Raw genomic sequence first — 16,431 nt, 5'->3', positions numbered from 1 at the left:
CCAAGGCCAAGGCAGAGGAGGAGCAAGAGGTCGCCAAGGCAGCTGTGTCACGGCCAGCTCCTCTGAGGGCAGGGTTAGCATGGCAGAGATGTGGAAAACTTTTGTCAACACGCCACAGCTAACTGCACCACCACCTGATACGCAACGTGTTAGCAGGAGGCAACATTTCACTAACATGGTGGAACAGTACGTGTGCACACCCCTCCACGTACTGACTGATGGTTCGGCCCCATTCAACTTCTGGGTCTCTAAATTGTCCACGTGGCCAGAGCTAGCCTTTTATGCCTTGGAGGTGCTGGCCTGCCCGGCAGCCAGCGTTTTGTCTGAACGTGTATTCAGCACGGCAGGGGGCGTCATTACAGACAAACGCAGCCGCCTGTCTACAGCCAATGTGGACAAGCTGACGTTCATAAAAATGAACCAGGCATGGATCCCACAGGACCTGTCCGTCCCTTGTCCAGATTAGACATTAACTACCTCCCCATAACCATATATTATTGGACTCCAGGGCACTTCCTCATTCAATCCTATTTTTATTTTCATTTTACCATTATATTGCGAGGCTACCCAAAGTTGAATGAACCTCTCCTCTGCCTGTGTGCTAGGCCTAAATATATGCCAATGGACTGTTGCAGTGGTGGCTGACGTGAAGCCTCATTCTCTGCTATGACATGCAGACTAATTCTCTGCTGACATGAAGCCAGATTGTCTGTTACGGGACCTCTCTCCTCTGCCTGGGTGCTGGGCCTAAATTTATGACAATGGACTGTTGCAGTGGTGGCTGACGTGAAGCCTGATTCTCTGCTATGACATGCAGACTGATTCTCTGCTGACATGAAGCCAGATTGTCTGTTACGGGACCTCTCTCCTCTGCCTGTGTGCTAGGCCTAAATATATGCCAATGGACTGTTGCAGTGGTGGCTGACGTGAAGCCTCATTCTCTGCTATGACATGCAGACTAATTCTCTGCTGACATGAAGCCAGATTGTCTGTTACGGGACCTCTCTCCTCTGCCTGTGTGCTAGGCCTAAATATATGCCAATGGATTGTTGCAGTGGTGGCTGACGTGAAGCCTGATTCTCTGCTATGACATGCAGACTGATTCTCTGCTGACATGAAGCCAGATTGTCTGTTACGGGACCTCTCTCCTCTGCCTGTGTGCTAGGCCTAAATATATGCCAATGGACTGTTGCAGTGGTGGCTGACGTGAAGCCTGATTCTCTGCTATGACATGCAGACTGATTCTCTGCTGACATGAAGCCAGATCCTCTGTTACGGGACCTCTCTCCTTTGCCTGGGTGCTGGGCCTAAATTTATGACAATGGACTGTTGCAGTGGTGGCTGACGTGAAGCCTGATTCTCTGCTATGACATGAAGACTGATTCTCTGCTGACATGAAGCCAGATTGTCTGTTACGGGACCTCTCTCCTCTGCCTGGGTGCCGGGGCCTAAATATCTGAGAATGGACTGTTCCAGTGGTGGGTGACGGGAAGCCAGATTCTCTGCTATGGAACCTCTCTCCAATTGATTTTGGTTAATTTTTATTTATTTAATTTTTATTTTAATTCATTTCCCTATCCACATTTGTTTGCAGGGGATTTACCTACATGTTGCTGCCTTTTGCAGCCCTCTAGCCCTTTCCTGGGCTGTTTTACAGCCGTTTTAGTGCCGAAAAGTCCGGGTCCCCATTGACTTCAATGGGGTTCGGGTTCGGGACGAAGTTCGGATCGGGTTCGGATCCCGAACCCGAACATTTCCGGGATGTTCGGCCGAACTTCTCGAACCCGAACATCCAGGTGTTCGCTCAACTCTAGGCATTATATATTAATAAAAAAAAATTTGGGCGATCCAATAGAAAAAAAGAAGGGAACAAAAGGAAAATGAAGGAGGATGTCAGCGTGGGACAGCTGCAAAAACTAAAATAATATGCATAGAAATTCATCATCAATAAAGTTGCATATATTAATGATGGCTGGCTGTGATCTTTATTTTCTTCTATTTCTTCTTCTATCATTTTTTCTGAGACTGTAAAAGGAAAAATTATATAAATCTTTTCATATATATATATACAAATACATACATATGTATATTATTTTAGAGAAAAAAAATTGTGTTTCAGAGGAAAAAATATTGTTCACAGAAATGCATTTAAATCATACTCTCGGTTGAGACCTTTGGGCTCAACAGTCTGCAAAGTATGTATCCAAAAACTCTCACGCTTTTTAAGCATGAGAACTCTATTGCCCCCTCTGCGTGCTGGCAACACTTGCTCAATGATTTGAAATCTCAATTGAGATACATTATGGGAACATCTGTCAAAATGAAGGGGAACTGGTAATAATAATTTTTTTTTACGTATAGTAGATTTGTGGTTGCTAAATCTATCCTTCATTCTGACAGATGTTTCACCAATGTATATCAAGCCACATGGGCACTTTAATAGATACACAACGAAATTACTGTCGCAAGTGAAAAAACCTTTTATGGGAAATTGCTTCCCAGTGTGTGGGTGAGAAAAAGTTTCACCTCTAATGACGGCGGAGCAATGAACACAATGTAAACAGGGAAAAGTTCCCTTTTTAGGAGCGCTCAAAAAAAGTTGGCGTGGCATTGTGGTTCCTCCTATGTCTGTTTTTACAATGGTATCACGAATATTTTTCGTTCTTTTATAGCAGATCATAGGGACATCACCAAATTCAACAATTTCGGGATAGGCCGTACGCATAATCCCCCAATGCTTGTTGATCACATGACGAAATTTGTTAATAAAAGAGTGGTATTTCACGAAAAAGGGTAAACGTTTGCCGGCCCTGCTGGACTTTGGAATTTTTGGGCTACTACAATTCTGTAATTCACACTCCAAAAGCGGCCTAGGGTAGCCTCTTAGAGAAAATTTCTCAGCCATCTCATTTAATCTAGTCTGTCTAACTGGTTCATCTGATACAATTCTCTTTACCCGCTGGAATTGTGAATATGGCAAAGATTTCTTGACAAAAGGTGAATGATTGCTGGAAAAATGTAACAAACTATTTTTATCAGTCTTCTTTATGTACAAATCAGTATGTATCCGATTGTCATGACCTTTAATCACCAATGTATCAAGAAAATTAATCTGTAACAGATCACTTTGAATGGTAAAGGACAGTTCTGGCCATATATTGTTCATTTCCTGGGCAAAATTATGAAGGGACTCGATGCCGCCCCGCCATATGCAAAAAATATCGTCTATAAAACGACGCCAAAATATGCAATGTTGTTTATATAATGAGTTAGTATATACAAAATTCTCTTCAAACCAGATCATATAGCTATTTGCATATGGCGGTGAGGCATGCGAGCCCATCGCGGTACCCCGCCTCTGCTGGAAGAAGGTATCCTGGAATAAAAAATAATTCTCTCGTAATACCAATTCAAGTAATTGTAGAAAAAATTCTCATTCATGTACAGTGTATTGAGATGATTCCAGGATACTCTCAACCGCAGTTAGTCCCTTGGTATGTTCTATGGATGTATACAAACTGCATACATCCATAGTGACCAGATAATCACCTGTCTCAAGATGTAATTCCTTAATGCTGGACAAAAAGTGATTAGTGTCCAGCAGAAAAGAATGAGAATTCTTTATCAGGGGGGTTAAAACCTTTTCAATAAGCATGGCTGGTGCAGACAATATAGATTCATTGGAGGCCACTATAGGTCGACCAGGAGGTGCTGTCAAATTTTTGTGGATCTTTGGTAAAGTGTACAGGATGGGGGTAACTGGATATTGATTGATCAAAAACTGACACAGCTTCTCATCGAGACCACATGTATCTTTATATTTCTGTATGATTAGCATCAATTTACGTTTGATATCAAAAACAGGATCACTATTTAAAGGATAATATGTGTCCCTATCAGAGAGCTGTGACAGTATTTCCGAAATATAATATTCCCTATCAAGCAGGACAAGAGAACCCCCTTTGTCAGCAGGCTTAAATATAACTGACTTATCATCAAGTAAAGACCGCAAAGCCTGTTTTTCAGCTATGGATAAATTATGTGTAATAGTCAATCCCTCATGCTGTATACCAGACAGAATAACATCAAAATCTCTCTGTACCAAGGATATGAAGGTCTCCACAGGATGATACGTTTTGGGAGGTTGATAACTACTTTTGAGTCTTAACCCAAATTGACTCAGTTACAATCCCTTATGACTACTTGAATCTGGTGTGGAGACTGACATATCCTGGGCAGCAAAGTGCGCCTTTAATCTTATACCTCTAAAAAAACGTCGACAGTCCATATCAAATTGAAAGGTATCGAAGGCCTCAGTTGGACTGAATGATAGTCCTTTTTCAAGTAATTGTATCTGTGTCGGTGTTAAAGGGGTTGTCCGGGTTCAGAGCTGAACCCGGACATACCCTTATTTTCACCCCAGCAGCCCTCCTGAGCCTGGCATCGGAGCATCTCATGCTCCGATGCGCTCCAGTGCCCTGCGCTAGATCGCGCAGGGCACAGGCTCTTGTGTTTTCAATAACACACTGCCGGGCGGTAACTTCCGCCCAGCAGTGTGTTCGGTGACGTCACCGGCTCTGAGGGGCGGGCTTTAGCTCTGCCCTAGCCGTTTTACTGGCTAGGGCAGAGCCAAATCCCGCCCATCAGTGCCGGTGACGTCACCGGGCTGCCTGTCAGCCCCATAGAGAGCCCGGTATGTCACCGGAACTCAGAAAAATGCCTTTGCCCTGCGCGATTTAGCGCAGGGCAAAGGAGAGCATCGGAGCATGAACTGCTCCAATGCTCATGTCAGGGGGGCTGCCGGGGTGAAAATGGAGGGATGTCCAGGTTCAGCTCTGAACCTGGACAACCCCTTTAAGTTCTTAGAGGATATATTATATAACAAAGTCTCCTTCATACCTGGGACCTGGTTGTCATCGGTAGTTGTCCCTCTCTTGTGATGGCGTCCTGCTCTCCTTGTGTTTTTCCTCTTCGGCGTCTTTGTCCTAAAAAAGAGGCCGAAGGACGAGAATCTATGTTGTAGTCACTGCCAGATCCTGATGATTGAGAACCTGCTCGCCGAACAAATCGTCTTGTCAAAGGAACAGCTGTGCCTGATGAATCTTGCCACCTGTAGACTCGATTATTTTGATAATCCTCTTGATCTCTGGTATATTTCTTACGTTTGGTAACTTCAATCTCCTTTTTTAATTCGCTACAATTTTTATCGATCTTCTGTTTAAGGGCCCCCAAATCCTCAGCAGTTAAAGAGTCCTTTAATTGTTGTTCAATAGATGTTATATGCGCCTTTGTTTCAACAATTGATGCATTCAAATGCTCAATGGTTAATACCATTAAGTCATGGGAACATTTATTCAGTATGTTAGCAAATTGGGTGCAGTACTGTAGATCCTCACAAAATAAAGTAGGTCTCAAATTGACCCTCAAACCACGAGGAATCCGCTGGCTGAATATTGCAGACACCAGAGGATTCCTCGTGGTTTGAGGGTCAATTTGAGACCTACTTTCTTTTGTGAGGATCTACAGTACTGCACCCAATTTGCTAACATACTGAATAAATGTTCCCATGACTTAATGGTATTAACCATTGAGCATTTGAATGCATCAATTGTTGAAACAAAGGCGCATATAACATCTATTGAACAACAATTAAAGGACTCTTTAACTGCTGAGGATTTGGGGGCCCTTAAACAGAAGATCGATAAAAATTGTAGCGAATTAAAAAAGGAGATTGAAATTACCAAACGTAAGAAATATACCAGAGATCTAGAGGATTATCAAAATAATCGAGTCTACAGGTGGCAAGATTCATCAGGCACAGCTGTTCCTTTGACAAGACGATTTGTTCGGCGAGCAGGTTCTCAATCATCAGGATCTGGCAGTGACTACAACATAGATTCTCGTCCTTCGGCCTCTTTTTTAGGACAAAGACGCCGAAGAGGAAAAACACAAGGAGAGCAGGACGCCATCACAAGAGAGGGACAACTATCGATGACAACCAGGTCCCAGGTATGAAGGAGACTTTGTTATATAATATATCCTCTAAGAACTTAACACCGACACAGATACAATTACTTGAAAAAGGACTATCATTCAGTCCAACTGAGGCCTTCGATACCTTTCAATTTGATATGGACTGTCGACGTTTTTTTAGAGGTATAAGATTAAAGGCGCACTTTGCTGCCCAGGATATGTCAGTCTCCACACCAGATTCAAGTAGTCATAAGGGATTGTCACTGAGTCAATTTGGGTTAAGACTCAAAAGTAGTTATCAACCTCCCAAAACGTATCATCCTGTGGAGACCTTCATATCCTTGGTACAGAGAGATTTTGATGTTATTCTGTCTGGTATACAGCATGAGGGATTGACTATTACACATAATTTATCCATAGCTGAAAAACAGGCTTTGCGGTCTTTACTTGATGATAAGTCAGTTATATTTAAGCCTGCTGACAAAGGGGGTTCTCTTGTCCTGCTTGATAGGGAATATTATATTTCGGAAATACTGTCACAGCTCTCTGATAGGGAAACATATTATCCTTTAAATAGTGATCCTGTTTTTGATATCAAACGTAAATTGATGCTAATCATACAGAAATATAAAGATACATGTGGTCTCGATGAGAAGCTGTGTCAGTTTTTGATCAATCAATATCCAGTTACCCCCATCCTGTACACTTTACCAAAGATCCACAAAAATTTGACAGCACCTCCTGGTCGACCTATAGTGGCCTCCAATGAATCTATATTGTCTGCACCAGCCATGCTTATTGAAAAGGTTTTAACCCCCCTGATAAAGAATTCTCATTCTTTTCTGCTGGACACTAATCACTTTTTGTCCAGCATTAAGGAATTACATCTTGAGACAGGTGATTATCTGGTCACTATGGATGTATGCAGTTTGTATACATCCATAGAACATACCAAGGGACTAACTGCGGTTGAGAGTATCCTGGAATCATCTCAATACACTGTACATGAATGAGAATTTTTTCTACAATTACTTGAATTGCTATTACGAGAGAATTATTTTTTATTCCAGGATACCTTCTTCCAGCAGAGGCGGGGTACCGCGATGGGCTCGCATGCCTCACCGCCATATGCAAATAGCTATATGATCTGGTTTGAAGAGAATTTTGTATATACTAACTCATTATATAAACAACATTGCATATTTTGGCGTCGTTTTATAGACGATATTTTTTGCATATGGTGGGGCGGCATCGAGTCCCTTCATAATTTTGCCCAGGAAATGAACAATATATGGCCAGAACTGTCCTTTACCATTCAAAGTGATCTGTTACAGATTAATTTTCTTGATACATTGGTGATTAAAGGTCATGACAATCGGATACATACTGATTTGTACATAAAGAAGACTGATAAAAATAGTTTGTTACATTTTTCCAGCAATCATTCACCTTTTGTCAAGAAATCTTTGCCATATTCACAATTCCAGCGGGTAAAGAGAATTGTATCAGATGAACCAGTTAGACAGACTAGATTAAATGAGATGGCTGAGAAATTTTCTCTAAGAGGCTACCCTAGGCCGCTTTTGGAGTGTGAATTACAGAAGTGTAGTAGCCCAAAAATTCCAAAGTCCAGCAGGGCCGGCAAACGTTTACCTTTTATTGTGAAATACCACCCTTTTATTAACAAATTTCGTCATGTGATCAACAAGCATTGGGGGATTATGCGTACGGCCTATCCCGAAATTGTTGAATTTGGTGATGTCCCTATGATCTGCTATAAAAGAACGAAAAATATTCGTGATACCATTGTAAAAGCAGACATAGGAGGAACCACAATGCCACGCCAACTTTTTTTGAGCGCTCCTAAAAAGGGAACTTTTCCCTGTTTACATTGTGTTCATTGCTCCGCCGTCATTAGAGGTGAAACTTTTTCTCACCCACATACTGGGAAGCAATTTCCCATAAAAGGTTTTTTCACTTGCGACAGTAATTTTGTTGTGTATCTATTAAAGTGCCCATGTGGCTTGATATACATTGGTGAAACATCTGTCAGAATGAAGGATAGATTTAGCAACCACAAATCTACTATACGTAAAAAAAATTTATTATTACCAGTTCCCCTTCATTTTGACAGATGTTCCCATAATGTATCTCAATTGAGATTTCAAATCATTGAGCAAGTGTTGCCAGCACGCAGAGGGGGCAATAGAGTTCTCATGCTTAAAAAGCGTGAGAGCTTTTGGATACATACTTTGCAGACTGTTGAGCCCAAAGGTCTCAACCGAGAGTATGATTTAAATGCATTTCTGTGAACAATATTTTTTCCTCTGAAACACAATTTTTTTTCTCTAAAATAATATACATATGTATGTATTTGTATATATATATATGAAAAGATTTATATAATTTTTCCTTTTAGTCTCAGAAAAAATGATAGAAGAAGAAATAGAAGAAAATAAAGATCACAGCCAGCCATCATTAATATATGCAACTTTATTGATGATGAATTTCTATGCATATTATTTTAGTTTTTGCAGCTGTCCCACGCTGACATCCTCCTTCATTTTCCTTTTGTTCCCTTCTTTTTTTCTATTGGATCGCCCAAATTTTTTTTTATTAATATATAATGCCCATATAAAGGGGTTATAGTTATGTATACAAAGTGTCTTTATGAGGTAATCCTTTGCAACGAGGTAATGATGTTGTAATAAATTGCTAATCTGATCCATATGCAGGAATGACAAGAATTCCTGCAAAGAATGATTTGTTGATAGTGGTAGTCATGGTAATATGACCTCACCACGTTTCGTGCGTCAGGTGCGGCGCACTATTTAAATCTTGAGTTCATATATATGTATTATGCTTGACAAAGGCTCATAGAGCCGAAACACGTGTCGTTTATCTATTCTCTGCTTGACCTTTTGATGCTTGAATAAAGCAGTTTTTCTTCAAATATCCGAGTGCCGGTCTTTTCTGCGAATCAAGTGGGCTGTCTCTCCCTGACTCGAGCACCGGGACCGCTGGAAAGACGAGGAGTGCCGTCCGTACTTCACTATATTTGATGTCATCCTGTCATGGTTCCCCAACTGCTGCAGCGTCCAGTTGCCGTGGGGACCAGGAATGTGGCCTGGCCCTCACTGATGTTGGAACCCCGGGCCAATGAGGAAGTGCGCCAGGGCTCCTGAACATGCAGGCACACCGGGGTGAGCTGCCTCTTCCCCAGCATAAAAGACTGGCATCTGCACTGTACAGGTGCCATTTAATTTCTTGTCCTCTGGCTCCCCCTACTGGTCCCTTGCATAATTGAAGACTCCCCTGGCTTTGGATTTCTGGATTTGACTTTCTGACTACAGTTTTTGTTTCTGGCATTTTGGTATCATATTTGATCTCCTGGTTCTGACTCTTTGGTGTATTTTGGATTCTCGTTTGCCGACTGGCTTTTGATCCTTTTCCTGTACAACTGCTCTCTCAGTGTTTGTTTGTCCCTAATTGTGGGTCACCCTTCACATATTGCAGTATAGGGACTGTCATTCACTTGGGGGTCACTGTTTAGGGTGATTATAGGGATAGTGGATTATCCTGTAATCTGTAGGGGTAGTCCTTCAGAATGATTTCCTTTGGCATGGGCTTAATGTAGCCATATTCTATACTGACATGAAAATGTTCTACCCTGTTAAATTAGATACAAAAATTAGATACAAATATCAGACAAAATATATTATTATGATGAATTATTATATTTTGAAGTTTGTGTGCTGGTTCGTGTTGTGGTATTTACTGAATTGTGTTATGGATCCCATTGCCACGGACCATAATACAATTCCATGGCAGAATGCATAACGGAATGCCTTTAGAGGCATTCTGTTATTCATTCCGTTATAATAGAAATCTATGGCCTGCATAACGGATCCGTCCGGTTTACGTTATGCAGGAGAGGACTGGTCCATGGTAACGGAATCCATAACGTAATTCAGTAAATACCACAACACGAACCAGCACACAAACTTCAAAATATTAAATTCGCTCATCTCTATATATTATATCTTCATTTGTAGATTCACAGAAAATTAAACACAATATGTAATATCTCTAAGTATTGATAAAAAATTACAATAGTCTGGAAAATCTGATGACCTCTCAAAGTGCTGGATTGGCAGAGCTTTACTGTGTTTGTGTATATAGTATGCAGAATATTGACAGACCTTTAGCATGCTTTCATATAACAGCATTTCTTAACCTAAAACGCTTTGATGTGAAACTTACATATAGATACTAAATGCAAAAAGAATTTGGACATTCGGATTATGTGCTATTTCCATTTGCATGCTTCATTTTACTAAATTCTTCTATTTTCCTTTTATACTCTTATTATTGTAATTTGGAAAATATCTGGAGAGTGCATTTGCATCTGTTTTCATATACCCCTACTATCCTTAAATAACAGATGCGTTCATATAATTTATAGTCAGATATTACATGACTACAAAATACTAAAAACTGTTGGAGTATCATATTGTGCTTTTACATATTCTTGTTTGTAGAAATGATGGAAGTCCAGACAAAAGAAAACATGCTGCAGAGAAAAACAAGACACAGGTCCCCAAAAATGGCCCAGTGCAAAGTGACAAAAATGGTCATCGTGTTCCTCCAATTCACCCTGAGAGGCTGAAGGACTTTGTGGAAGATGAATACCTGGATGGAAACCATACCACATGGGAAATGAAGATTTCCGGAAACCCAGAGCAACCATTAAAAGATGCTGTTGAACCTGTTGCTATAAAAGTCCGAAAGCCAAGTGTACGGCCAAAGAATGAGTTCTTGAGATTTGAAGATATCAGTGCAGCAGCTTTTAAAATTCAAAGTGGTGTTCAAAAGACCCCCTGCATGGTACGAGGCATGGTAGATTAAGATACTTACAATTGGTAGTACTACACTGCAAATAGAGTGTCTATATAAATCATCTAGTAGACCCTGAAGATGCCTAGGGTACCGTGAGGCAATGGAGGAAGGGGAGGAAGTAGATATAATTAAATGTGGTTTTAATGTGTTTATTAATTTAAAAACATCTTTGCAATGTCTTCTTTAGATAAAGTATACCATGGAGATGAGAGAATACATTTTAAACTAATTGGATTAGTTATGAATTTCACAAAAATTTGTCTGTCAAACGAATCCAAACTTTTGGCGATTCGATTCGCGGTAATTGCGCAGAAACTGCACCAGCGCCTTTTTACTTTGAACATTTGGAGGGAAAACAACAGGAAGGAAGAAGTTTGAGGATCACATGACACTGTGTAGGAGGTGGAAGGCTTTGATGCTGGCAGACAGCCTGATCAGGGGCAAGATTGTGGAAGGTCTTTTTGCTCAGAAGGACGAAACACAATTATGTGTGCAGCTTGTGAACTAAAAGCATGAGTTTTAGCTATGTCTGCCAAAAAGCAATTGCAGATACGCTAGCAATATAAACAATATACTGTAGGTGTGATAGGGAGAGTATATGGATATAATTAGGTAGATTTGGGGTTTTATATGGAAAAGTATAGAGAATGAGGCAGAGAAAACATTGAGAGTAAGGTCACTCAGAGTTTTGTGTTTCAAACAACTGCTGGCAAATTCTATAAAAACTTCATTTTCTCAGAAAATGGACAGCAAGACAGCTTTTTTGGGGGGAAAAACCTGAAGTTCCTATAGTTCATAGGCTTATTTCCAGTACCTCCAGAATCGATTCTGCTGCAAACGCTGAGCAATTGCTCCCTTTTTTTCCCTATAAAACAGTTTCTTCAATTTATCTACCATTTGTAATTGAGCATTACAGTAACGCATTATATTACTTCAAAACACCATGCAATTACAGCAAGCGCAGTTTACCTCAATAACTGCATTAGAATACCTGTGTCAGTGAACGTATTTTACGGCAATAACTACATTAGTATACCCATGTTAATGAATGTGTTGTATTACTTCAAGATGCTGTGCAATTTCAGAAAATGTATTTTAGAGCAATAACTGCTTTAGTATATCTGTGTTAGTGAACGCATTATATTACTTTAAGATAGCATGCAGTTTCAGGAACCACATTTTACTGCAATAACTGCATTAGTATGCCCCTGTTAATGAATGCATTGTATTATTTCCAGATGCCATGTCGTTTCAGCAGACATTTTACCGCAATAACTGCATTAGTATAGTCGTGTTAGTGAACACGTTGTATTACTTCAAAAGACCATATAGTTTTAGCAACCGCATTTTACTGCAATAACTTTATTAGTATGTCCCTGTTAGTGAGCATGTTGTATTACTTCAAGATACTGTGCAGTTTCAGCAAATGCATGTTACAGCAATAACTGCATTAGTATACTCATGTTAGTGAACATGTTGTATTACTTCAAGATACCATGCAGTTTTTGCAACCACATTATATAGCAATAACTGCAATAGTATATCTGTGTTGATGAATGCATTGTATTACTTCAAGAACTATGCAGTTTCAGCAAAGGCCTTTTACTGCAATAACTGCATTAGTATACCTGTGTCAGTGAACATGTTGTATTACTTCAAGAGACCATGCCGTTTTAGCAACCGCATTTTACTACAATAACTGCATTAGTATGCCTCTATTAGTGAGCATGTTGTGTTACTTCCAGGTACCATACAGTTACAGAAAATACTTTTTAATGCAATACCTGCATGAGTATACCCATTTTAGTGAAGGTGTTGTACTACTTCAAGGTACTGTGAAATGTCAGCAAACGCATTTTACACCAATAACTGCATTGTAACCATTCTAAATTGTCAATATTTAATTTTGCCTCTATCTGTAAATTACAGGAAAAAAGACTGTTTGCTGCAGTTTAATAATCTGTGTACCAGACGTGTGACTCTACATTTAAATAGGTCTCATAATAAAATGTCTGGTAGAATGAGAAGTGGTAAACGAAAGGCATTATACTATAGTTATATGTAACTAAAAGGAGAGCACCAATAGTGAAGCACCGCAAAGTGAGATCAAATAACAAAGATCTTGTGCACTGATTCCCAAACTCTTGAGCATTCACAGTCAGAAAAAGATGGCGGTGGGGAACAGCAATTAGTGTTGCCAATAAGTCAACTGCAATTAGTGTCTCAAGAGGTTGATCATAAGGATGAGAAACAGTTGTAAATAACTGAGATTCTTGTTAGGTCAACAAGTCAGGAGGATGACCACAGTGAGGAAGTGGAAGAGGAGGTGGTGGATGATGAAATCACTGACCCAACCTGTGAACCTGTGGGAAGGTGGCAAGCCGAGCGAGCACAGCAGTACAAAGGGGGAGGGATCCGCAGCACTGCAACAGGTCGGAAGAGGCAGTGGGGTGGCAAAAGGGAGAAGGTGGACCACTCCAAACAGGCCCGCAACTGGTACCCAAAGCACCCGCTCGCGGCCCTCACCCCTAATGTTTTAGGGGTGAGGTTGTCCATGGGGCTGCCATGTGACTGTACAAGGCAGGGGTGGATTTTTTTTAGAAATAATGGTGGCTAGGTATCTTCAGCAAGGCTGAGCAGATGCCATCAGTTTCCTAAGGGGAGCAGAATCCACTAAGTGGTATGGCAGAGACTGCACTGTCATAAACCTGGCCATGTTGGAGTTAAGCTTACACACCATTGGATTGCTGGGTGTGATGGCGCATAATGGGAGGGACAGTAGCGAGAGCAAGAGAAGCAGTAAGTGATGACGATGGCAAGGACACCATACTGCATGCAAATGCAGTTTGGCTGCCGCAAAGGAGACCAGGAGAATGAGAACAGTCTTGTTCTAATTGCTGATGGCCAGTTCTATTTTCCCACTGGTGATGCCGTTTCATGTGCCTCAGTAGAGCAGTAGTGCCTATGTTTGAATGCCCATGGATTATTTTCATCCTGCAGATCTTGCACACAGCAGTGCTTTTATCTGCCAGCACTGTAGAGAAATAATGCCAGAAGAGCTTGATGCAGCAGGGCTTGGCCTAGGTCTTGCACATTTTGAACCTGTGTCCACAGTGTCAGTGGCATTACAATTTCCCATGCTGAGCAGAACAGAAGCAGATCTGGCCCTGGCAGTTTTTTTTAAGGTTTTGGCCATACATTACCTCGTGGCTCTTTATTGCTGCTGCGACCACCACCCTCCTCCCTTGATGTCAACTTCTGCTCAACACCCTGATTTTCTCTTCTCTGTATTTGCTCCAAGCACCACCGTTGCTACTGCTACCATAGCCCCTACCACCTCCACCATGGCTACAAGTGCCACTACTTCTACCACCACCAATAAGTTAGGTGTCTGTCACTCCATGCCATGAGTAAGACTGCACAGTGCGGTTGAAACATGTCGGCTCTGGAGTACTAACAGGAGTGTGTTTGTACCTGTACTGGATTTTAATATGTGGAAATAAAGCATGAAGATGTTATTGCATGCTGGATTCAAAACCTTCTTTCTTCAAAAATAACATAGCTATGCATGTGGTCCCCCAGATCCACCTAAACTTCCTGCTCATTGCAGTCCAAATCCTGACTGTTCTCATATAATTACTAACTGAATCAAGAAAAATCATATGAAAAGCTGCACATTACAAAATAAAAGCAATACATATTTTATTGAACAACACACAAAGAGATTAAAATATATGTATACAATAAAGACCTTGTGCAGGACAAAAGATAAATGCAATGCGAATACGTGCACACCTAATCCTAACTGTGGGCAATTGTATGCTGTCAAAAGACAACAAATGCAATACATATGATATACATGACATCAAACAGTTTGCTTACAATACCAATAATAAAAATGTCCGGGCAGAGAGAGTGCACAGATAATGCACCCCACGCGTATCGCTGGAATCACCAGCTTCCTCAAGGGTATCTAACAGAAGTGTTGTTGTACATCTATTTATATGTATCCTATAAGAAAACCATAATCACCTCGTCAGAGGCAGAGCATGATATGGGTATAATGTAATGGAGTGTCAGCGTCCACGGGATTCCCAAAACCGAACTGTGCATGCGCAAAATGGCGTGAAACCGGAACTGTGTTCCAACATGCATTCCACAGACCAGAAATTATTTAAAACAAGCATATGAAAATGAAATAGCCGTGAATCGTAATAATGCGCGTGCACAAGAGGGCATAAGCGTTTCACCATGCCTTCCAAACCCTGGAGCACAGCCACAATACAAGATGATACCTTTTAACATTATGAATAGAGATTTATAAAGAAAAATAACTCGAAATAATGGCATACACAGGCAACAATACTATATAAGGCATCTTCCACACTGCCGTTTTTTTTCCGTTTTGCGGTCCGTTTTTTGTGTTCCGTATACGGTCCGTATACGGAACCATTCATTTCAATGCATTCCATTTCCGTTTTCCGTTCCGTTGAAAGATAGAACATGTCCTATTATTGCCCGCAAATCACGGTCCGTGGCTCCATTCAAGTCAATGGGTCCTCAAAAAAAACGAAACACATATGGAAATTCATCCGTATGTCTTCCGTTTCCGTTCCGTTTTTTCTGAACCATCTATTGAAAATGTTATGCCCAGCCCAATTTTTTCTATGGAATTACTGTATACTGTATATGCCATACAGAAAAATGGAACGGAACAACGGAACGGAAACGGAAACACAACGGAAGCAAAAAAACTGAACAACTGATCCGTGAAAAACGGACCGCAAAACACTGAAATCGACATACTGTAGTGTGATAGAGGCCTAATGATCATTCCGCAAACAAGTATTATGTCAGTAAATGAGAAAGTATATATGCGTTTATGTGTGTATTTGTATATATGAACTTCGCAAGAGGACACAGCAACAGCTATCGAACATTGGACTGGCAACTTGGGATAGGACAACAAAGAAAGAAAAACATTAACTTCAATGGCTGACCACTTTTTGGAATCCCATGGAGGTAGGTGTAATGGCTTGAGAATTGTTGGTCTGGACCTGATTAGTGGGAATATAAGAGGAACACAAATTTGAACAATTTCTCAAATCTAAATCCAGGTGGATTTTCAACCTGGGCTCTCTTACTCCGCAAGGACTGAAAAAGAGCTAACTTTCACAGAATTTTACACATAAACGTCTATTATTCACAAGCAAATGTCATCAGGGTTATACCTCATCACTATTTAGGGTTTCTAATTGTTTGTTTAATTTCATTTTTGTGTTGTTTCTAGGTTTTGGCACTTTGAAGTATTGATCACATCTATTGTGGAGTTTGCACAATCTGCGTTCTGGTTTCAGACATCTCTAGGATCCATTGGGTTACTGAGCCTACTCACCATGGATCACTGCTGCACTCCTAAGGGCCCTTGCACACGACCTTGTGCCCTCCGAGACAAACGGTCCTTTAGCGGGCCATATGTTCCAGAGCGGCATTGATTGTGCACACGGGAGCACACAGCATCATAGATTTAAATGATACTGTGCACGTCGGGTCGCCTGC

General features: G+C 40.9%; 1 protein-coding gene across 2 annotated transcripts in view; it reads left to right on the top strand.

Moving 5' to 3' along the window:
• LOC122942385 (L-threonine ammonia-lyase-like) overlaps positions 1-16,431 on the top strand; it is a 184,283-nt gene that overhangs the window by 37,413 nt on the left and 130,439 nt on the right. For both annotated transcript variants that reach the window (XM_044299964.1, XM_044299963.1), the window contains one exon: positions 10,515-10,860. In XM_044299964.1, the coding sequence (XP_044155899.1) occupies positions 10,515-10,860 (346 nt within the window). The remainder of the gene's footprint in view (positions 1-10,514; positions 10,861-16,431) is intronic.

Source organism: Bufo gargarizans, chromosome 6, assembly GCF_014858855.1.
Source record: "Bufo gargarizans isolate SCDJY-AF-19 chromosome 6, ASM1485885v1, whole genome shotgun sequence".
NCBI classification, from domain to species: domain Eukaryota; kingdom Metazoa; phylum Chordata; class Amphibia; order Anura; family Bufonidae; genus Bufo; species Bufo gargarizans.
This window is presented reverse-complemented; position numbering and strand designations above follow the sequence as displayed.